This window comes from Vidua chalybeata, chromosome 17 (genome assembly GCF_026979565.1).
Source record: "Vidua chalybeata isolate OUT-0048 chromosome 17, bVidCha1 merged haplotype, whole genome shotgun sequence".
Taxonomy (NCBI): domain Eukaryota; kingdom Metazoa; phylum Chordata; class Aves; order Passeriformes; family Viduidae; genus Vidua; species Vidua chalybeata.
In genome coordinates, this window is record NC_071546.1 from 11496853 (window position 1) to 11520232 (window position 23380).

The following is a 23380-nucleotide window of genomic DNA, read 5'->3' on the forward strand; positions in this document are numbered from 1 at the left end:
GTAGCTGGAACAATATAAATCTTCAAAGATAAGCAAGGAAGTTCAAAACAGCATCTACAGAAGCAACTTTTGCTCTTTTCAGGTGGTTTCCTTTTTAAATTTACATCCAGCTAGACTTAGAGTTTCTGTGTCTTTTAGAAAGCAGATTCTTCAGAAAACAGATGTGCTTGGAAAAGCATAATGTGCTTGTCTGTCCAAGAGAATTACTGTTTAAAAGTGAGGGGTGTAAAGAGGAATCTAGCCCAATGAGCAGAGAAAATGAATCATCTTAACGAAACTGAAAGACATCTCTGGAAAAGAACAAACACCTTTATTTAAAGGTAAGTTATATTGTTGGGTGTTCTGCCACAGTTTGGCATCAGCCAGGACAGAGTAGAGATCAGTATAAAAACAAAGCCACACAAGCAGTAATGAAATTTCGGCACACAATTCATATTTTGGGACAGTAATGACATGGTAATGAAACTTACCAGTAACATCTGATGCATCTATTTAGCAAAAAATAGATTCTGAAAGGTAACACACTCACACAGAATTCCTCTCTTAATACAAAACCAACCTTGGTTGTTGCAATTCCTGTTCTGTTACACAAAACACATTTTTTGTTTTCATGTAGGATATTTAGAATTCTAATACAATGCAAAGGGGAGGAACAGACATTAAGAACTTCTGTGCTGCAGGCACAGAGCAAATCCCACTAATTCCTATTTTTTTACAACTTGCAACATCAAAGCCTAGAGCATTCAAGACCTATTCAGAGAACTATCAGCAAAATGGTTTTAGTAGGAATTACCTTACCCGTTCTTCATATTTTGCTTATTACACAAAGGATCAGTGACAAATTATGCAAGTAACCAAAATAATGTTCCTTCAACTAAATCTGTTTCTTGCTATCCATCCTCTTCAGAACATTGATTTATACTGATTTGTGTAACAACAGAAAGACCTTTGGTATCATTCAATTTCCAAATGACATTAAGTTCTCTGATATTAAATGCAAACACTCCTCTGGTAAGAATTTCAAGGTCACCATGCAAGTCAAGCAAATGCCCTTCAGCCTTTTCCTCCTTGTTTTAGGTTTGTTGGTTGGGGTTTTTTTGCCCATTTATACAACCTCACTGGTGGAGAGCATGGCAGAACAGTGATCATGAGCTCTGGCTGCATTCTTGATGTTTTCCACTGCTCAGTTCATCATAATGAAGTTAGATTTGCAATGAGCTTAAAAGGAGAGAAAAAAAGAAGACACTATTCAGTACATGACCATGATTCTGGTTTATATATTTGCATATGGATTTCTGCATATGGCTTATGTAAACAATTAGGCTTTTAGGGTGTGGACAGATGTTTCTAGTGGAGGTATTATGACAGACAACTTTCCTTCCTTTCCTTGCTGCAGTGATAGTTCCCAAAAAGCAGTATTTATCTTCACTTTCCTCACTACTACCCACAGATTCTTGATCAGAGGAAAATTGCTAAACACAGGCCCCTAAAAGGGAAGTGGTCTGTGAAAATAGCTGGCAGGCATTCCTATATTTAGCAATCTTCCTCGTAAACATTATTTGCTAGCTGTAACAGACACAAATGGAAGCAGGTATGCAAGGAATAAACGTGACTTACCTATGAACTCCGTGACAGGATCATGTTCACCTTCTGTTTTTATAGTGCCTGCAATACTTTCATTCTCCAAGATTGGAAGAAAAAGCTGTACAAAGTCTGAGGTATATGGAGGAGCAATCACATCGAGCACCTGAAACAGCAGACAAAAATTGATGATTCTTGCACTTACAGTGGGGGGAGGGACAATATTTAATTCATATACCAGTCTTGGAAGCATACAAGTAGTTGGATGGAGAATGAGAGGTTTCAAGTGCAAGCAATTAGTTCTGCATTCTCAGGGTGCTCTACTGAGTACCTTGTTACTTCCAGAAGTCAGGATCAGTAGGACCAAGTCACATCCTGGTGAACACTGAGACATTGCTCAGAATCTGACCTGAAGGATTTCTGAATATCCAAAACATATGGAGCTGATTTTAAACTTGATCTCTAGACTTCAGAAAACAGTTTTTGCTGCTGACCTCTGTCACAAAGTATCTGATGAGTGAGATGTCCGTGTCCAGCTTCTCCAGGCATTTGCGGATGTAGCTGACGACAGGCAGGACGTACCCACGGCTCAGTGAGTGAACCATCCTGTCCAGGAGAGTCTTCTTCAGCTCCAGCTGATGGGGAAGGGAGGGAAGAGCCAACACTTTAGAACTTGCTCTCAGAGTGTGCAATTTTTATTCAATCAATATCTGCTATGCTACATTTTAAGCACTTCGAAATTAAATGTGCTGTGAGAGGAAAAGCTGTTGAATTGAGTAAGAATGATGTGAAGTAACAGAAACCACTGAATCCTCTGAGTATCACCTGCTCCATCACATCCAGCTGAGAATGTTCTGTTTCAAAGAGCTTGACAAGAAGTTGCAGAACTTGGGGATGAAGCAGCTGATGGCATGTACTGATCTGCAAACAACACAGCAAAGTGAGATCCTTAGAACTGCAATTTAAAACACAATGCACAATGCAGGCAAGTCTGCACTGATGTTCAGTGCCAGACAGAAATTAATTTAGAAAAGCATTCCATCATTTATATGATGCCCAAGTTTTCCTGGCGTAAATGCTGAGCTGACAAAACCAAACCATTTACTCTGAATAGATTCATCTCTGCATATTTACTGCCTTACTGCAAATGACAGGCACTCAGACTTACACAAGAACCAGAACCATGCTCTCCAGCAGAGTTTTCCAGACACTCTTACCTCATCCAGCAGTGCCAGGTGAACTGGGGTGTGATCTGTCTGCAGCTGGAAGTACCGTGGCTCTGACACTGTCCAGTCCACCCACTTCAACACACCCATAGCCACCACTGGGAACCTACAGAGAGACATCACTTTAGCACAGCAGCATGAAAAATAAATCGAAGTTTTACCAGGAACCCGAAATAATCTGCCATCATTTTCCAGTGGCACAGAAAAGTATGTTCTGCCACCCAAGGAGGACAAGTTGTGTGTGGAAACCAGGATTTATGAGTCATGAGAGACTCCCAGCCTCTCTGCTCACCTGATGCACTGATAGAGAGTGCTCAGTTCTGCAACCAGCTCTGATGCCCCTTTGTTCTCATTGCAACACAGATTGTGAACAGTCTCAATGGCTTTTGAGGTTGACTTGAGTTCATCCTTGTTGATGCTGACTCTCTTGTTCTGCAAAATTATTGCAAAGTTGGAATGCAAAAGTTGCAGATGTCTTTGGTTAAGGAAAGGAGTTTAACCTGCAATAAGCCTAGGATTGCAACCTGTGTCTCAAAATTCAGACTCACATGAAAGTTTCAGAAGAATTAATTATGAGTGAGCTGAAGTACAAGAATGCTTGCTTTATTTAATTCTCAGTGCACTCAGACTTTTGTTTGATCATCAGGATCTACACTTTTTAATCACCACAGTTGAAGGCAGAAGGATTTCATATTAAAATAAGTAAACTAAGCTGAATGTATTATTTTAAACTGATGATTCTTGCAACCATATGGTTCACAACCATACATTTTCTTCAGCACAGGCAGGCTGCTGCAGGTAAAAAATAATATTATTTACAGAAGCAAACATTACCTTTTTCCACATCTCTACAACACTAGCTGCATATGCCAGTATGTGGATATATTTATGTTTGTGATCCTGGTTGATCTTAGCACCTGGTTTAAACAAGGACTGCATGAAGAGGTCCAGAAATGCAGGCACTCGAATCTGTGAAGAGAAAGAACATTTTATCAGAGCCTGAGACTCATGAGAGGTGACTAAGAATGGAGTTTCTGCATTTGATATACCTTGCATAGAACAAGATAAGCACATTTTCCTTTAAGAGTACATTAAACAGTTTTCTGCAGAGACACTGACTTTTGAAAGAAAAAAGGAAAAACAAAAGAAGGAATCAGTTAACAGACCATATTTCTAAAGTATCAAAATCTTGCCTTTTCTTACCAAAACAAAAACAATGCAGTGAGAAGTGTGAAATGTATAATTTAGGCCTACTTGTAACAAACTGCTAAAGTGGGCAGGGATTCTTTTTTCCTCTTTTTTTTTTTTTTGTTTGTTTAAAGAATTAATTCCTTGCCATCTTAATCTCCTATGGAAGCGTTCTTTAGTTTAGTTATATGTAAAAACACAACTTGGAATGATTAAAAATCCCCAAGAGAAGTACCATGAAGCTGATTCAAACCTGAATGCGAGTAGCAGCTTCACTTTTAGACATTAATTAAAATTACAGAGGGGCAAGTGAGTGCTAATTTAATTTTTGTGTCCATACAACACTAAGCACAAGGCACCCTATTTCTGAATGCTTCTATAACAGAAATAACTTTCAGAGGTTACAAACAGGTGAATACTGACCAGTTCTACTGGAGGTGGGTCCATGCTTGTAAACATTTTGAAGAGGACAGTGATATCTGCTGGATTCAGAGCTCCTTTGGACAGCATTGCCCCCAGAGCCTGGCAAGCTCGGGGGTAGGAGGCTGCAGTACCCAGTGCTAAGGTGATCTGACTGGCATCGTGGCCTCTGCAGGAAGAGCAAACAAGCACAGTGACTTATTTTCTTAATTCAGACATTTCAGATGAAGTCTCGCTGAGTCAACAGGGATATTCTATGGGATGTAATGCCTTAGGGTAATTACAGAATTAGGCCTGTGTTTGCCTTGTTTATTTCCAAAATGTTAACCAAAAAATAAAAATCGATATTTCTTAATAGACAGAAACTTCAAGTCTTTGCTTTTCCAGTTTCAGGTCTCTCTGGTACAGGACACTGAACTTTTCTGCTGTCCCACAACTTAAAGCCCTGCTACAAGAACTGCTCTGTTGCAGCTAAAGATTCTCCTTTTGCTAGTGAAAGGTGATGAAGAACGAGCAAAAGCCAGCAGAGTTTACAGACTGTGGTGAGCTCCATTTCCCTGGTCCCACAGGTGCCACTCACTTCTCGTGGGCGTAGCGCTGAACCTCCTGAGCGATGCGTCGGACAGCGGAGCCGCCCTGCTCCTCCTGGGCCAGGATGGACATCATGGACTGAGCAAAGAGGTAAGTGTGTTCTCCATGGCACACCATCTTCTGTGAAAGCACAGCACAAACCTCACCAGACAGCAAGAAAACATCCCAGTGTTTTTCTGTGATTACATTGCCGTGAGAGCAAAGGGGAAAAAAAAAAAAAAACACCAAAGCACAAACAACTAAACAACAAAGCCAAAACCCCAAAAGCCAAGAGGAAAACACAGAAAAGCACTGACACTAAACAAGAAGAAATTTCTGAATTGAGAAACTTCATTTCTCAATTTCCAAAACTGAGAGGAAAATCTATTCTACATATGCTCAGTACTTTCTCTGCAGTATTTGAACACTAAGAGAAGTTCAAAGCCAGCTGAAAATCATTGTGCTGTTTCATGACACTGAAATGCTGGGTTGATTCACATGGCACCTTTTACACTGATGCAGATTATAAGGGAATTATTTTCATTTGACTGACAGTACTGATCTTTAGATCTTGCAGTACATGTGAAAGACAACAGTTCTACCCCCAACTTTTTACAATCCATTTAATAAATATAAGAAGTGTCACATAAGCAACCCAAAGAATTCTTGGTCACAGAATAACCAAAAAGCATAAATTTCTGGGTTTTAACTCAGATATACCTTCCCTTCATAAGCTTTTGTAGGACATCAAGATTGGCTACAATCCCACAGTGATCTCTGCCTCCTAACTGGAAAGCAGAACACCTCTTTTTCCACATAATAGAAGCGGGAGGGGAACCCCCAAAAAAACAAACTTACAGCAAACTCAGGGAGGTTTTTCTCAAGGTTTTCCTCTCCTCCATCTAAAATTGTTGCCAGAGATGTACGCAGGACTCTGGAAAATACTTCTAGTTGCTGACATGCTGTTGAAACACTGGTTATTTCCCCTTGATACCCAGCATCAGATATAAGCTACAAAAATAAAAACATCACAGAAATCTATTATTTCTATTTCTGATATCCTAACAAATCGAGAAGAACACAGAGAATCTAAGTTTCAGCTCTGCATACACTGATTGGAATTCACATTTATATTGCGATTTACAGAAAAGGACACCAATAAAGATGTAGCAAAAATAAAGCACAATAATAAAAAATGTAGCAGAGCACACCAAAACAGAACATTCTTTTCTTGTCACAGAAACATACAAAAGTGATTGAGACATTCCACTGAACCAGAAATCCAGAATTTTCAAACAGAGATCACAGGAAAACAAACAAACAATAAAAAAAAAAAAAAAGAGAAAAACCCCAACAACCTTAAAAAAAATTGAAAAAGCAGTACTTCAAACTGGGAAATTTCACTTACTCCAACCTGTAGCACAAGTCCTCCCACCAAGGTATACTTTTACTAGTAAGTATTAGTAGGAATACATAAAATATACAAGCAAGACCACAACTAATATGTGATGCCAGAACAATTAGACCTCTACGGATATTCTTACTCATTAGACTTAAGCACAGTACCTTCACAGTAAAATTAAGCATTAAACAATCAGGATGGGCTTCTGCCAATTTGTAAAAAAGGTCTCTCCACGTGGTATGTGCTATCATTTGCTCAAGCCAGGCTGGAGTCTGAAAAGAACAGAGCAACAGAGAGAAATTTAAGAATGTCTTCTTGTCAGGATCATAAAAAGCAAGGCTTTTACCTCTCAGCAGTCCTGTGAGTTGGTCTACAGAGCTTTATTACAAAGGAGGATGCATCCCAAATTTCCAAGTTCTCTAAACCTCTGAGGACTCCAGTGAGACAGAGCTGGTTTTCTGAAACCAGTTCCTCAGCCAAAGAGCTTTGAAGATTCAATTTCCCTTCCCTCCACCCCTCCATCAGATGAAGGCATCTAGGAAGGATCCTCTGTAGGGACAGCAACAGGGATTGCATGCTCACCTCTCCTTCCTCTGTAAAGATGGAATCTGCTTTCCGAGGGTCAAAGTGCTTGATCAGTAAGCTCTTCAAGTGGTTCTCTACAGTCTCCTGAACTTGCATTGGCTCAACACCTGCACAGAAGGAACAAAACACTTGGCACATGCAATGCAGTCCAGTGGAACACAGCAGCAGCATCCCACATTTTCCAGTGAGAACAGAAACTACTCCAAAATTTAGCAGCACAGAGAAGATGAGAGGAGAGCCATCAGTTCTACTACTGAGCCATAGTGATACAGATGTACAGATCTTACACCTCTTTTTCCTAAATGCTAAACTGTTCAGGATCTCAGGCAGGTCACAACCTTCCTCTTTCTCTCCTCATCAGACACACAAAAAGCAATGCCAGTCATCCCCAGGACTGTTACTGGTGTAACAGCAAAATGCAGGGGTGTCTTAACCAAAAAAGGGATCACCAGGGCTGGGGCACAAAGCCACATTACTACACACTAAAGTTCATCCTTCTAAATATTGGTTATTAGTAGCTTTGGTAGTATTCTAAAAAAATAACACACAAATAGCAATGAATAGTTCTACATTTCTGAAATCAGAGTACAAAAATTCTGGTAATGTAATAACAATTACATCATTAATTCCATTACAGGATAAAAACACTGCTTATACTGTCTACATAACAGCACCCTTGCCCTTTGAATGAAATTAAAAAGAAGCTATAATTTATGCAGTTGTTTTAACCATAAAACCTTTTATAACATAGTTTGTTGGCCTTTCATCAACATATTGCTTCATCATTCTCCAAGTGGAATAAACCTATTATTATAAAGGATTTAGCCACATACAGGATGACAACTTTATAACAATCCACTTCCTGTATATGATCAAACTTGCCACAAATTCAGATATTTCTGACAGAACATAGACCCAAAATACTCTGTATCTTGTATCATACCTGTCTGAATGAGCCATTCTGCCAGCAAATTGACAGTTTGTGCCACTGCAGTGTAGTTTTCAGAGAGAAGCTGAATAACATTCTCTGGAGACCCTCCTGCTTGGAAATATCTGATGAAAGGATTACAAAAGAACTATTTGAGTCACATTAAACCCAGAAATAAACAGAAGTCTAAATTTAAAGGGACAGCAACAGCACCATTTATAGATTTGCACACATTTCCATACGAAGTGACACCTCTAAAACACTATAACACACCTCTTTAACTCACCTCTTTAACGTGTTAAATATAGACGGTTCCATTATATAATCAGGTGTTGAAAATTTCTTCAGGCATTCCTGCTGGACTTCGGCATCATCTTCTCCCTCCCCATCCTCATCATCTTGCTGCTCACAAGCACAGTCAGGTCAGCCTCCCTGTCCCGTCTCCCCCCACACTCCCATATTCAGGCTCTTTTTGCCCACAGCAGCACACACACCTCGGCTCAGCACCGCAAGCGACCTGCACCCCGACAAACAGCGATTAATAACGGAGAAGGTACAAAAACCCGCACCGCCTTCCCCCTGTTTAACCCCGGGGCGCCGGGCCCGGCGCAGCCCCGGCCCCTGCCCTCACACACCCGGCGCTGTCGCCTCAGCCCGGAGCCCCCGCGGCGGAGCGGGAGGGCCCGGGGGTGCTCCGGGACCCGCCCGGGGGTCGCTCCGGGTCCCTCCCGGGGAATACTCCAGGATTCTCCCGGAGGATGCTCCGGACCCAGGGGAATGCTCGGAGTCTATGCCCAGGGGTTGCTCCGCGACACGCCTGGGGCTGCGGTCATCCCTCGCCCCGCTCCCCCCGGCGCTCACCGCGCCCCCGTCCGCCTCGCCGCCCCACTCGGCCGCGCTGCCCTCGAAGTAATCGGCGTCCTCCATGGCTCCCCAGCCCGGCCCTCCCCGCCCGGCGGCCGGAACGGGCGGGGCGCCGCGGAATGGCGGCGGCGGAGGCGGGGCGGGAGGCCGGGATGGCGGCGGCTGAGGGGCCGCGCCGGGCGGGCGGGACGTGCCGGGCTCTGAGGGGAGGCGGGCAGCGGGCACACACCCCTCCGCGGGGAAAGGAACCGGTGGAAATGTAAAATTAAACTGCCCTGCGAAGCCTCCCAGCACAGCAGCAATCGGACGGGAATTGCAAGGGAAGAGGAAGAAAAGGGATGCGTTGTTCCGAGGGGTGTCTTCTCTAAGGGATGTGTTCTCCAAGGGATGTATTCTCCAAGGGATATAGTCCTCTTCTGGTTGCAGCTGGGCAACAGCAGTGCCCTCCCTCCCTCACTTCTTCCCTCACTCACATGGAAGCATGAGGGGGATGTCGAACAACAGCAACTTGATAGGAGTGATGAAATGTTACGGTAGAATAGAAAAACTGACAAGTAGGGAAACAAAAACCAAACCAAACCAAACCAAAAAAAAAAAAAAAAAAAAAAAAAAAAAAAAAAAGGCGGGGGGGAGGATAACTTTGGAGCATGAAAGTGGGCATCTCTGGGCAGAGGAGAGGTGCTGTGAGAGCCACGTCCCCTGTCGTGGGGCTGTTCTGTAAGCAGGCAGGGCAGCCTGTGACACAAGATTTGTTCCCCATCCACAAAACGGGATCCCCGAGCACTGGCTGTGCTCACCCTGGGACCTGGGGACCCTGGGGATGCTGAGCAAAGAGAACGGGTCAAGAGGTTCCTCAGGGAAGGGAGGGACAAGGAATTAGATGAACAGGGGACAAGTCTACAATGAAAACTGATCACATAATCAGGCCTCGGGGAAGGAGAGAGGCATTAGTGAGATCATGTGAGAAACCGTCCGTCTGTCTCTCTTCAGATGCAGTGCCACACTTCAGTTGTGCAAGAGTTTCACTGTGAGAAAGGGGAGGGTAAGGGTGTGTTCTGGGATTTGGAGGCCAGCCAGGAGTTTTGCTGATTAATTCTTTAAAAGGTCCTTTATTCTCATTCAGTTTCTAACTGAAAAATAGTAAAAAGAAATGTCATTGCCTTCCATGCATTGCTTGGTAAGAAAGGCCAAAAACCCTCTGCTCAGAAATAAGTTATACGATCTCCAACAGACAAAATCCTTGTTCAAATGTGGTTTCTGTGCTAATCAAGGGATTTGCTGCACTCCAAAGTTCAATACAGAGAACGTACCCCAGCACCTGAGCTGCAGCACAGCAGAGTTGTGCTGTCCTGTGCTGCCCTACAGTGGTGAAACAGCTTTTCCAGGAACACTGCTCCGAGTCGGGAGAGCCCGGGATAATGTTCTTTTCGCTCTGCCAGCAGAAAGGAAAAAAGGCTTTTTTTGGATAAAACACACGGATTGAAGCAGAGCCACAAGGGACAGGTTTTCCACGTTTTCCACTGCAGGCAGGGGGACAGTAAGGACATCCCGGTGCCTGTGGTCGTTTTTTATGAGGGACGAACTAGGAGTGAAGTGACGAGCTGAGGCTGGGAGCCAAGGGAAATATCCTTGAGAAAAAGTTTTTGGCTCATCTCCATTTGGTTAGCAGGCAATTTCCATCCCACAGATGTGAGAAATAATAGTGAACTTGTAACAGACAGAGTGATTAACCAGTCAGAGCTTCCTAAGAAAGTACCAGATCTGAATGTAATCCATCTCAAACCAAGAAAGAAAAAGTACTGAGAGTCTCATAAGAAACATCTCTACACCTCCTGTATCAGCTATTACGTGTAAGACAAGTTCTTTGGAGGTGATTTCAGAGTAACCATTATAATACCTTAACAGAACGTTCAGAAAACTTCAAATTGGAGAAAAGGTGAGTCCAGGACTTAACATTCCAATGAAACTGAATGGGAAAACCACAAGTCTGAGACTTCATGAGGCTTAGGGGGAGAGCCTGGTTCTTCACAGGAAGTTCAACTAAACAGACTTTGCATGACAATTTTTATATAGGTAGGAGAATCTTCCTTCCTACAACCAAAATTTGCTGTGCATCTCCTGGGCAGGACATTGGGATCTGCAGCCTGGAGAATTTCACTGTGCCAGAGCTTATGGCCTGAAGCACTCTTAGCCTCAGTAAAGCATTTTCAGAGCAGGTAAAAGTTTTGTCTGGTGACAACAGTTGGACTTGTGGGACTTCAGTGGTAATTATGCTACAAAACTTCCTTTTTAATTGAGTAGAGAATGGGAACGGCCCCCAGCACCAACTGCCATTAGGAGACAGTTAAGACATTTATGATACAATTTCAGTGCCTGAATCTTAAAACTAGAAGTTTTCCATCTTTATATATGTATATCTCTTTATTTTGATTGCAGTAACAGAAAAAGATTTTTTTTAAATATATAAAGAATTAACAATACTCAAAGCATTTACTTTCAGCTTCCCTTGAGAAGGAAACTAGAAATCTGTAACAGCCAGACATTTGCTGAATAGCCCTTTGCAGAATTGCAATATCCAAGCTTGCCTCACTTCAGGTCAATAAACAAGAGGTAAAATCAGATGAAACCAAACAGTTTCAAGATATCACTTAAAATGTGATGAAATATTAAATGTACCAGAAATTGATTTTGCTAACTAAACCTTTACAATTTTGAATGGAAACAATGTTGGTTGTCTCTTGGGTTTAACTGCATTCCCCCATATGGATTAATGTTTTACAAAGTATCAGTGAAATGTTCATGACTAAAAGCAGATTTACCTGGATGTCCCTGAAAGGATTTATTATGCAGCAAGTTAATGCAACGAATTTTCCTTTAAATGCATATTTGACTACATTTTATGTGTAAAATATTCTTGAGTGACAATTTCTATCTAATGAGATTTTGATGAAGCAGAGAGCAAATTTTGAGATAAAATTTGAGACAGAGAGAAAATTTGGAGTGCGATAAATATCCAGTGAAGGTCAGCCTTGGTGTCTCTGCTTCATGATTTGAGGAAGCAGTAAAGGCATTCTGGAAAGTGAGAGTGTGTGAAGAAGAGCCAGATGTACAGGGACATAAAAAATTACATGATTTTTTCTTTTTGTACCTTTTTTTTTGGTTGGTATTTAACAGAAAAATAAACAAAGTATCAAATGCTCAAGTTTCAATTCCAACTATCAAAATTTGCTTGATTTTTGACCAAATTACTTAACGACTGTATTTCAGGATTTGCTGCCTAAAGGGCTGAATGTAATACAGCTGATGAAATCATCCAACTTCATTTGGTTCCTTCCTAAAATATAGAAGAAAAATCCCAAACAGAAGAGCCAACTTCCAACAAAACTGTTTGCCTTTTATTCATATGTTTTTTAAAAATATCCACCCTGGCAGTCTCTGTCATTCCCTCTGCTCCTCGCCCTCTACAAATTCTTTTAGCATAAATTTGTATTTTTGTAATCGTTAGCCCTTTACAAAGCAGCCAATACATTCAACTAGAGTTAAGGTAATAACTTTCCAATGGAGTAGGAAATTACAGCAGCATCATTAGGCTAATGAGTTTTGGCTAAAGAGTTCTTCCTTCTCAAGCAGAGCCTCAAGATGAAGCATTTCTGTTTGTACCTCAAGTACTGGTAACAGTTATTCCAGACATTGAACACAAGACACTTCACCATGTAACCAAGAATATTCTGAAACAAAACAAGGTGGTTTGGAGGTTGCTGATGTGATGTCATTCAAGTGTCCCTCGAATGTCAGCTTAAAAGTTGGAACTGTATTTTATATACTGAGGATTGCTTAAAACACTGAGCCTCCCAACGCCCCAAGTGCTTCTCAAGATGAGCCTGTGGTGGAAACATTTTCTTGCTTTAAAGCAAGTTCCAGTTGATTTTCACGCTGATCATTACACTCACCTTTCACTAAACTATCTCCCAGCTCTAATGGTTGCACAAAGTGCATTTTTTTTTTTCTTTCAGTTCCTTAACTGGATAACCCTGGCCTTTTTGGGATAGATTCATTCTCTGACCTTGAAAATTTGTATGAGGATCCCAGACTGGGTCACTCACCTGGGGAATGAAGAATTTTCCCCCCTAAATCTCTTTTTCAGCATCCAAAGTGATGGAATTTGAACTTAGAAGTTGTCTCCTACCTTTCTTTCATAACTGCTCTATTCTCTTATCAACCACATCATTACAAGAGTGAGGGGGGGTGAGGACAGGAGAAAGCAGCTGAACTGAGAGGCAGCAGGGTTTGGGTCATGCTGCAGGACAGAGCAACTGGCTGTTAAGTTTCCCAGTTTTAAATCACAAACAGGTTCACAAAAGCTGCTGCTCGTGGCTGCTCTGGGCTTCCAGAATGCCTTACACAGATGAACCTCTGTAGCCCAGCAGAGCTTTGTCCTGTGAGAAACAGAACTCAGGGTTAGCACCAAAACTGTCACACTCCGTTACTACATTTTGGATGTTGTGCCTTCAAACAGCAAGAGAACAGAGATTAAAACTACTGAGATATTCATCAGCCCTCACACCCCACTCAGGACACATCTCCGTGGCTCCTAAGCACCAGTCTGAAACATTTCTCATTAATACTTTGAGTTCTTCCACAGTATTTAGTTCTATCACCCAGCCCCTAATTTGTCTTTTTGTGGAAGTTCTTCTGATCCTGCCAACAGCAAACTGAAAATGTAGCAAAAAAAGAACTGGACTGTGCCCCCCTGATGTGGCAATTCCTAACCCTGGTACAGCTGCTCCTCCCTCTGCCAGCACTCTGGCATTTCAGTTGCGAGAATGATACAGTTCCAAAGTCACATCAAATACCAGAAAACTACAGATAGAAACACTGCACTTCACTATTAATAATTCACATAAAATTCACAGCCTAATACAATAGTTTGCATGACAGAACAACAGAACTGAGAGAATTCCCAACATTACTGCCTCTGTCCTTATTGTTCTCCAAACCTGCGTAGTAGTAAATTAAAAAAAAAAAAATTAGCCAACTCATTCAATGAAATGACTGGGTAAATTAAAGTGAAGAGATAAAGTCACATTTTAATTTTGAATTTGCTTACATTTGTCTGCTGGTAGCCCAGCATTAAAAAGTATGTTACACAAAAATCCCTAGTGTCATAATCTTCTCCCTCAAAAATTTATCCTTCTCCCTATCTGAGACAATGTTCAAAGGTTTTATTTTGTTCTGTCATTCAATAATTTTGAGTCAGACTTCCTAAGTGAAAAAAAAAAAAAAAAAAATAGGAAAATCTGTAAGTTTATTTTTTGGTGGATTTTTAATTATCTATTACATATTTGGTCAGTTATCCATGTTACAGAGGTATCAATGCTGTTGTTACCCTGGGGAATTCCGTTTTTCACGGGACCAGGCTAAGTTTATAGGACACAGCAGTCAGACAAAAACCTCCACCTTATTTTTACATTTAATGCAGCGAGAAATCTTATTTGCCTTCCCACCTCCTCCCATGTTGCTTTTCCAAGTCAGATTTGTGCTTTATACTGCACCCATTTTGCTCAGCTCAGTACACTGAAAGTAACCAGGATAAAAAGAAGTTTGAACTCTTAATGAGAATCAGGGATCAAAACAATTAATTCCGAAGCCAGTACTTATGGCTCAAATTTTAGCAGTCTGTGCACTACAGCAAACTTCTGAAGCAGTTTTACCTACCCTGACACGCATGCACTCACAGGACTGAAGCCAGCTGAGTATGACCAGGATTAAAATAGGCTCACTCTTGGAATTTGTCTTGTCAGTCACCAGAGGGATTTTTCCGTGTCAGGCTTTTATCAGCAGAGCTTCAGAGATCCCCTTTGTAGCTTATTTTATTTACAAAGACGCTTCAAAGTTTGTCATAGAACAGGAAGATTCTTTTCCCAGATGAATTTTCAGAGATAGCAAGCTGAGGAAGAAGGGCACAGTTTGGTTTTGGACTGCAAGCAGATGTTTGCTTATAAATATTTTTACTGTTATACAAACCCAACATGTACCTTAGAGATGAGGACCTGCTCCTGTGTGAGATTTCCACTGATAGTAATCTATGGCCCCGATCCTGCTTATTAAAGTTAGTAGGAATTTTAACATCTGCTTCCATGGAAGAGGTCTTAGGAGTGCCAGCATTGTTAGGAATACACACAGCACATTAGGTACAGCTGGGGAAAGAAGAGAACTTACTCTCTTCCACAATGAGTCACATAATTTTATAACTTAGAACAACTGTATCACTCTTAAGACATTTGTATAGCACCAATCACCAAGAGCATTGTCACTAAGGCACTGGACTGGTACTCAGCTGTCACGGGCTCTGCCTCCACGTCTAGGGCCAATCTCCTGTGTTTATGTCTTTTGTTTTTACTGGCACATAACTTTTGACATTGGAAAATAAGATAAATAATACAAAACATCCTCCATCATTTACAGGAACAACACACCATGACGAATTACAAGGTGCTCAAGTTCTGAAGCCATGAACATTAATAGATCTGTGCATAGATTTACTGGCAGGAGGAAATTACCCTGCAGTTATAAATTCTGTGCAGCACAGTGGAGCAGTGTTAGCCTCCCTTCCTCTGGAGTTAGGACATGCCCTCAGTTAAATCCTGCCCTGATGCCACGAATCAAAACAGTTTTTAGATAAATGAAGAAAAGCCCTCAAGGACTCCTGCCTATGACAGCTGATCCAAGATGCCTTCCTAGGCTTTTGCATCAAAGTCTGCTCCTATCAACTTGCAGAGCTCCAGTTTCAGCCTCTTGAGAGTGGTTTTTGATGCTTTCAGAGGCAGTTGAATCCTTTTTTACTCTATAGTGCATTTATCTCTCCACATTATTAAAAAAGAAAAAATCTTTAGGCATTATCCCTACTCTGCTGCACCACACTGAATGTGTGCTCTGATGCACAAATTACTAAAAGCTCTTGGGTTGAAATAAGTTACTGCAAATGCACAGTAGCTGATTTTGAAACCACAACATCTCTACAATTTATTATTATTTTTACAAAATACCCAAAGTGATCAGACCATATTGTAGGTTACTGGCTTGCCGAAGGTTGTTTTAAAATCAAAACCATTTCTGAGTTACAGAAGTGCCAAAAACAATCTTGAACCAGGTTTGTTTGTTATTTTTTTTGTTTTCTTTTTAAACCAACCCCCATCCAACAAAACAGCCGTATAACTTAAAACAGAAACAAGAGTTTGTGTTGGAAACTGCTGAAAAACCAACCCACCAAAATCACGCTTGAGCAGAAGCCTTGTATGGCAAAGATTCAGCTTAGGGCAGTTTAGTGCCAACCCTCCATAGGTTTACAATGGAAATACTGACACAACCTCAACTACAGTGATGCAAATGTGCCCTAAAAACACTGTATTTGCTTTTATTAATAAAAGTGGTAGTGTTTACATTTGCAGGTATCTTACACTTCAGCATCACGATGAATACTGAGTAGAATGAGTTAAGTTTTGGCTGTAAGGTCAGAAGTTTCCAAACAGATGAATGAGACAGAAGTGACAGTCTTCAATCATGAAAACAAGAAGTTCAAATAAATAAATAAAACAAAACTAAGAAATATGGGTAAGCATTAGGTTGGAATGGTTCAATTAACTGCAAATTATGGCCACTAAATTAGAGACAGAAGAAAACACAGTTACTTATTAAATAGCAAGCATTAAAGCTTTATGGTTTTGTATTAAAAAAAAAAAAAGAAAGGAAAAAGAAAGCTGTTAAAAATAAGACTTGCATTTACCAGGCCACCAAACTGCATGGACTAATAAAGAGACTAACAAAGGCAATACTGAGACATTAAGACACACACACGCTCCATACTTGTGCAACTCAACCATATTCAAAACAATTGCCTTTTTCCTCACATTAAAAAAAAAAAAAAAAAAAAGCATCCCCTAAACATATCTGTTCACATAAAGCTTTAGGTTTCTTAAACTGTTGCTGTCTTATATAGCTCATTCTTATTATGTGCCCTCCTCATCAGAGGAAGAAGCTTATTTTGTTAATTTTTTTAATGGAGGTGCTTTGTTTCTCTCAGACAAGAGATTACATTCCTCACGCCACTACAGGTTTTCTCCATTTATAAATTTGGTGTTCACACCAACTCCTCCTAGGCTTAAAAAGATAAGGGTTGGCACTAAAATAAAGATTTTGGCTCCTGTAACTAAAATTAAGGCTCACAATGAATTTCCTTTCCACTACGTGTGTCCCATTTTTACCTAGTGGAAACGCCAGCCCTTCACCTACAGGCACTGGATACATTCTGAATTGGAGGGGCCTATTTTCAGTCATGTTTTCTACAGTTCTACAAAGTTCAGGTGGCAACTGTCTAAACCTGTGAACAGGAAAGATCATTCTGGAAAGGCGAGTAACAACTGCAGCTAAAATTTTTCAACTATTCAGTGTTTCTGGAAGTAATTCTGAATTGAGATGGGACAGTAACTCCCTCACATCCCTGCTCTCCAGTGAAAATGGACTGTGTGATTAATTTTAAGACTTTAGCCACAAAAGCAAATGAAAAGTCACAATTCTGAACAGTTGCATTTCTTAGTATTGAAAAGGCATCCGATACCTGAAGCAAATCTAGCTGCACAGACATCACTGACCACGCCCTCACTTGAATTTAAACTGGATCTCTTCCCAAGCAAAGAAAGCCAACACGGTCTCTTGGGTGGAGGGAAGCTAGTGTGAAAGGCAAAGAGGCAAGAATTTTGGTGTTTGTTGTTTCTTTTCTTTTTAAAGTCACTGCAGTTAAGATCCAGATCAGTTTAGGGGTGTAAATGAAGGGGGAACAGGGGTGTTTGAGTAATATAGGCTAACACTGTTCTAGATGTGTTATTACAGCTGTAATTTCTGACTCTGTACAAATTGTACACGTAGGTTTAGACACATGAAAAAGTAACACACTCACAGAGACATAAAACACCTAGGTATAAAATATAAAGCAGTGTAGTAGTTACTAAAATTACATGCTCTCTTATTGCTACAGTGATTTTTGCTCTTTTTTCTTTTTACTGTACCACATGTTGTTCTAAGCATATAATTTGCATAAATTATTCAAGTTTAAGAAAAAATCCACACATCTTCACTTTTAAGCTACTTATATAGTTAATATAAAACAAAAAAAAAAAGGTTCTAAAGTATCTCTTTATTAAAAGAGAAATAAAAATGTCGTTTGAAACTGGAATTCAGTGGCCAAATCCAAGGGCAGTGCACACCTTGTCATTCCGGTAGTCGTTGCCCACGCAGCGCAAGCCGAGGTTGGTGGGTATTTGGCCCAGTCTAGAGATGGTCACCAGACCTGCATGATGCCCTACGTGTCTGTTATTGTTCTGGTTTTTTTGTCTTTAGCAAAAAAAAAAGGACTATGAATGACCAAAGACTAACATTTATAATTTGTAGCAAAATTTGGTTTTATGTAGAAACAAGCCATGTTTTGCATTTGGATAGAGATTTAAATGAATTAAAGCTAAAAATTAAAAAGCACGATGCTGCAACATCTGGTCACTTGTTGAAGACCTCACTTTTAAAGTGGTTAAGTTTGCACAATTTGTACTTTTTTCTTTTTTTTTTTTTCCTTTTTTTTCCTTTTTTTTTTTTACTAAACAGTATTTTTCCTTCTTTTATAAACCAGAAAAACTAAACTACAGATAAATTTTCCCTACCTTGAGCTAATGCTGCAGATAGGGTTGACAAAGCTGTACAGCGCAATCAAACATACTTACATCTTAGCTCATTGTACAGGTACAGCCATAATCAAGGCACAAAGATCTTCTACAAGTTATTTTCAATAAAGTTGTACAAAATAATACATTTTACAGTCTGTACAAGAATAATAATCCAGCAGTAAAATAAAAAATGAGGGAAGGGAAGAAGAAAAAGAAGGGAAAGACTGTGAGGACTACAGTCTAGATAATGATTTTTAGAGCAGACGGGATCATCAGTGGACAAACTGAAAACAGTGTGTGGTTAACTCTTTCTGCAATCACAGGCCATACGCAGTTCAATTCATAAATGTCCATGGTTGTCTTTAGACCACCAAGACTGGTTTTAAAAATACCCTTCTGAAAGGTAGCAGTTGGTTTTTGCACTGTCTAGGTCTGTTGGAGAATTGTCAGTATTTCCGCCCAAAGCCACATTACAGTCAGAGAACCAAACTCAAGGGTCTGTCTTCAAACTTGGTCTGTGACTTGGCACCTTCGTTACTCGGATGCAGTGAGTGATACAAAGTGGAGATCAGGGGTTATAGGATTATGCCCACAGCAGTGCTAAATTACCTAAAGTTTTCTCTCCCCCAATTTTTGTTTCAACGTTTTAATTTTTTCATCCCCAATTCTTTCAGGTGCTCCACATTCAGGGGTTTTAATTAATTAGGTTTTATTTCTTTTTTTCGTTTTTTTTTTTTTGTTTTTTTTTTTTTTTCCTCTCTCTCTTTTTTGTTAATAACAATGTTAGGGAATCCTCATGGAAATGGCCTTTTAAGTGTTAGGGGCCATCTCAAACTGTCCGAGGGGTACAGAAGCAAGCTTAGAAGTGCTGCTATTGTCCAGCAAGGAGAAAAAGTTGAGGGGTGCAAATCAATGGGAGATTCAAACAGTTCTCTTCCACCCTATGTGGGCAAGGGTGTTTTTTTTTCTTTTTTTTTTTAATAAGGAATAAGGAGTCCAAAACACAGAAAAAAGTGCTCTCCATCACAACAACTCGTATTGGCGAAGGTGCATGCGCTGAATAATGTCCCGACAGTCATTGAAAACCCTCCGGATGTTCTCTGTGTCCACGGCACACGTGAAGTGAGGGTAGCAGTAGTGCCTTCCATCTCCACTTGCTGTGCTGATTCTCTGTGCAGAGCAAGAGAGAGACACTGGGTTAAAATGAAAACCCACTGGGGGAACCCCAACCCGTCCCCAGAGCTCGGCTGAATGAAGGTGAGGTGTGCATGTGTGAGCTGTGCCTTCAGAAAGTGCAACGGAGCGGCAAAATGCCCATAGACTTTTCACCTGAAACATGAAATTCAAAATGATCAGAACTATACGGTGAGGTGGTCACTGCAAGCTGGGGAATTTCAGAGAGGAATGAGAACTCAGGAAAATGCCATTATTTATATGCAGCTTTGGTGGATTTAGCAACACAACTCCTAGTCCATTTGACCATGAAAAAAGCAGGAGGATTTTGCCTCCCTGTATAAAGCTTTTATCTCTGCTTTACAGAAAGCCTCCCTCAACTTTTTGTTTTGCTCTATTTTAAAATGAGTCCACAATTTGATTGCCAAGCTCACCATTTCAAGTAATTGTAACAGCATTTAAAAAAAAAAAAAATCTATGTCCATTATAGCTTCAGCTGACCAGTAATGGGAAAGATAATATGAAAAGGACATTAATATCTGACAAATGAGGCATCTCTTGATTAGTCTCTATCTTTAGAAATAATGCATGGAATAAAAATCTGGCCCCATTAATAACAGCAGGACTTCAATCATCATTCTATTTGGGGTTTCTTAATTCTCACCAATTCTTTTACTATTTAATTATGTACAAACAAATATCCAAAAAGCAGCTAAGAAAGAGTAGTAAAGCTCATAAACAGTGGTTGATGCAATGAGGATGTTAATTACAAACAACGCAAGAAGTGACAGCACTTTGCAACAGCAGAAGGTGAGCAAGAGCTTGGGTTTGAGAAGAATCGCAGAAGAAATAGGCAAAGAAAGGAAATACTTACAAGAAACTCGTCTCTAATAAAATACTTGGCCCTTGTAACTCTGGGATCCTCACCAGGCTCTGGTGTTGCTGATTAATAATAAAATAAGCATCTTATTAAAACAGGTGTTTTCTGGTAATAGCACCTAAAAATCTCAACTTGTTCTGTTTTCTGCTCACATGTGACAGAAACACACTTGGCAAAACTGACTGTGAGACAAGACAAACCATAACATTATTTAAACCAGCAGGATTTCAGGAGACCAAGGGAATAGTACAATGGCCACAGTACCAGGCATTTGGCAGGTAAGAGAAATGTCCACAGGCAGCACTGGGGGGAGTCCCGAGGACACATTTGTGACAAAATATCAAGACTGCGATCTACACCAAAGTAAAAGGATTTTGTCACGATTAAATTATTAATATATTAAATGTTTAAGAGGCAGGAATCTCTCATTATTAATACCTTGAATTAAACATTACAATTTGGCTAAAAGACATTGATGATTACATCTACTTAAGAGTTTTCAAGTCTTAGCTGAAGCTACCAAAACCATCACAAATGTGATTAACAAGGAAATGAAAAATTGCAAACAAAACTCAAAAATCTTACCATCATCTGGTGTAGTGTAGCGAGCAAATTCTGGAAAGTAGTCTTCAATTTTAGATTTCCCTGCCAAAACTTTCTCTGCTAGCAAATCTTGTTTATTCAGGAAAAGGATTACTGAAATGGTCCGTAGCCACCTGCAGAAAAGGGAAACCAAACACTGTTAGGAGGCACAGCCCAGATCATACAAAAACTTAAAGTAAGTCACACAGCATGTCTGGGGACAAGGTCCTATGACTCACTGGAATGATTTGGAAAGGTTCCCAAGGGTGTAACTGCAGGTGTGCACACCCTGAGGGTGCTCCCCACTTTGTGCTATTAATCCAAACCCATCCCAGGGGAACATTTCCACCTCCCAGAGCACTGCTCCATCACTACTTTAATTACTTCAGCCTCAATATGGCAACCACCAATTAGTAGCTGTGCAGAGCTGTTTGCAATGATCTGAGTGTAATAAACATTAGAGGTGGGAGGCCGTGACCAAAGAACCAGCCCAGACTGTGCCAGGAAATGTGAATCACAGAGCCCCCCGTGCTGTTAACCCTGGTGGGCAGCCAAGCACCACACAGCTCCTCAGTCACCTTCCTCCTCAGGGGGTGGAGGAGGAGGAAAGGGAGAATGAAAGCAAAAAAATCTGGGGGTCAAGATAAAAATATAAATGATGACTGTTTCATTAGTGAAGGATAAGTAAAAGGGAGGAGAAGACAAAACAAGTGATGCAAAGGCAATCACTCACCACCTGTTGTGGGCAGATCAATATCCAGCAAGCTGGGTAACCTCCCAAAATCCCCTCTTTTCCCCTACTGCAGAGAATGATGTTATGTGGCATGGAACACACCTCTGGTCAGTTTGGATCTGCCCACCTGTGTCCCCTCCCCAAAGTCCTGAGGATTCACTGCAGGGACAGTGTGAGAAACAGAGAGGGCTCTGCACACACTGCTCAGCAGCATGAGTGTGTTATCAGCCTTGTTTTGGGCAAAACCCAAACCACAGCACTCTATGAGCTGTTATGAAGAAAAAGAACTTTGTCCCAGCCAGGACCCTCCACGAGTGGTGACTGCAGTGTGAGGCAGGATCAGCAATCTCAGTGAGAAGAGCCTTTCACAGACCTGTTGTTCCAGATACTCTTGAAGAGGTTTAGTGCTTCCTGCAGCCGATTGGTCTGATTGTCCTCTCGTATCACCATGTTGTAGCTACTGCTCGCCACCACAAATATGATAGCAGTCACATCTAAACCAAGAAATACCCTTTAGTTAATGCCAAGCTTCAGAAGAAATAGCCAGGAATCATGAAGTTCAGTAAGAAGCTGCCAGATTTTCAGCTCCCTGCAGAGAACAGGCTGGGATGCTGTTGCTGCCAGCTTTTAAGTACCAGGAATCAAAAAAGAAAGTAAAGAAACCATGGAAGACAGGCAAGGCAGGCCCCAGAACAGAAGCTGACAAATGACAGAAAATGTAGGAAAAAAGGAACTGGAGCAAGGGAAAGAAACTGAAGAAAGCCAAGAGGAGAATTTAAAATGTGTAAAGAAAATTGGAAACAACCATGAGTTATCAGGAAAGGACAGGGAGGTCCTTGGGGGAAAATCTCAGGACAAACAGCACTTTTGATTTGTGTAAAGAGTAGTAACAACAACAGCAGACTGCAGTGAATTCATGGGTAATTGCAGTGATTCCCCTGTAGTGAGTTTTACTGCTTAGAGCCCCATCTCTTCCCTGGGAGGCATTCCCAGGATCAGGATCCCTGTGCTGCTCCAGTCCCTCACTCTGACTGCCAGGCTCATCCACCTCGGGCACAGCAGCAGAACAGATGAGTCAGACCATGAGGTAACAGGAAGAGGAAGGAGCAGAGGTAAAACCCAAACAAATCTGTCACTAACAGCACAGAAGAAAATACTGCCCAGTCCTTCCACACACACAGACAGTGTCCAGGTGATTCTGTGACAGGAACTGTAGCAATGTACAATGAATTCCAACTTGCATTCTGCTTTTTTTATTCTCTAGGATCTCACTGTAACTTTTCTAAAAAAAAAAAAAAAAAAGCTGGACTTTTTTGTGTAACTTCATTGCTATTTTGTCCAAACAACAAAGAAGAGAAAATATTTTCACCAAGTCTAGGTTTACAAAAACCTGTGTGGAAAAAGGTTTCTCATCCAAACAGACACAGAGTAAAACAAAGAGCTGCAGTGAAGTACCTGTCACACTCAGGACAGACACAATCTGCCTAATTGCAGTCATGTGGGAATTAAACCTGACCTGAACTCATGGGGACACTGGT

General features: G+C 40.9%; 2 protein-coding genes across 8 annotated transcripts in view; both read right to left on the reverse strand.

The window, feature by feature from the left end:
- Positions 1 to 291: 291 nt before the first annotated feature.
- On the reverse strand, positions 292 to 8895 carry NELFCD (negative elongation factor complex member C/D). 4 transcript variants are annotated; one of them, XM_053958749.1, is made up of 15 exons: positions 8762 to 8893; positions 8187 to 8302; positions 7916 to 8025; positions 6970 to 7079; positions 6552 to 6659; positions 5844 to 5996; positions 4996 to 5123; positions 4419 to 4584; positions 3642 to 3776; positions 3100 to 3239; positions 2799 to 2913; positions 2407 to 2502; positions 2076 to 2216; positions 1618 to 1747; positions 292 to 1218 (listed from the first exon to the last, which is right to left on the reverse strand). In XM_053958749.1, the coding sequence occupies exons 1-15, from the start codon at positions 8825 to 8827 to the stop codon at positions 1184 to 1186; spliced, it is 1749 nt and encodes a 582-aa protein (XP_053814724.1). In that variant the 5' UTR covers positions 8828 to 8893; the 3' UTR covers positions 292 to 1183. The 4 variants fall into 4 exon arrangements, with proteins under 4 accessions (XP_053814724.1, XP_053814723.1, XP_053814725.1 ...); XM_053958748.1 differs by having other exon boundaries at positions 4996 to 5126; positions 8762 to 8891; XM_053958750.1 differs by lacking the exon at positions 8762 to 8893 and adding an exon at positions 8395 to 8652 and having other exon boundaries at positions 4996 to 5126.
- Positions 8896 to 15758: 6863 nt separating this feature from the next.
- The window catches only part of GNAS (GNAS complex locus), a 133754-nt gene continuing 126132 nt past the window's right edge, over positions 15759 to 23380 (reverse strand). For all 4 annotated transcript variants that reach the window (XM_053958244.1, XM_053958245.1, XM_053958246.1 and 1 more), the window contains 4 exons: positions 22216 to 22336; positions 21113 to 21243; positions 20522 to 20589; positions 15759 to 19644 (listed from right to left, as the gene is read on the reverse strand). In XM_053958244.1, the coding sequence (XP_053814219.1) occupies positions 19498 to 19644; positions 20522 to 20589; positions 21113 to 21243; positions 22216 to 22336 (467 nt within the window). In that variant the 3' untranslated portion in view covers positions 15759 to 19497. The remainder of the gene's footprint in view (positions 19645 to 20521; positions 20590 to 21112; positions 21244 to 22215; positions 22337 to 23380) is intronic.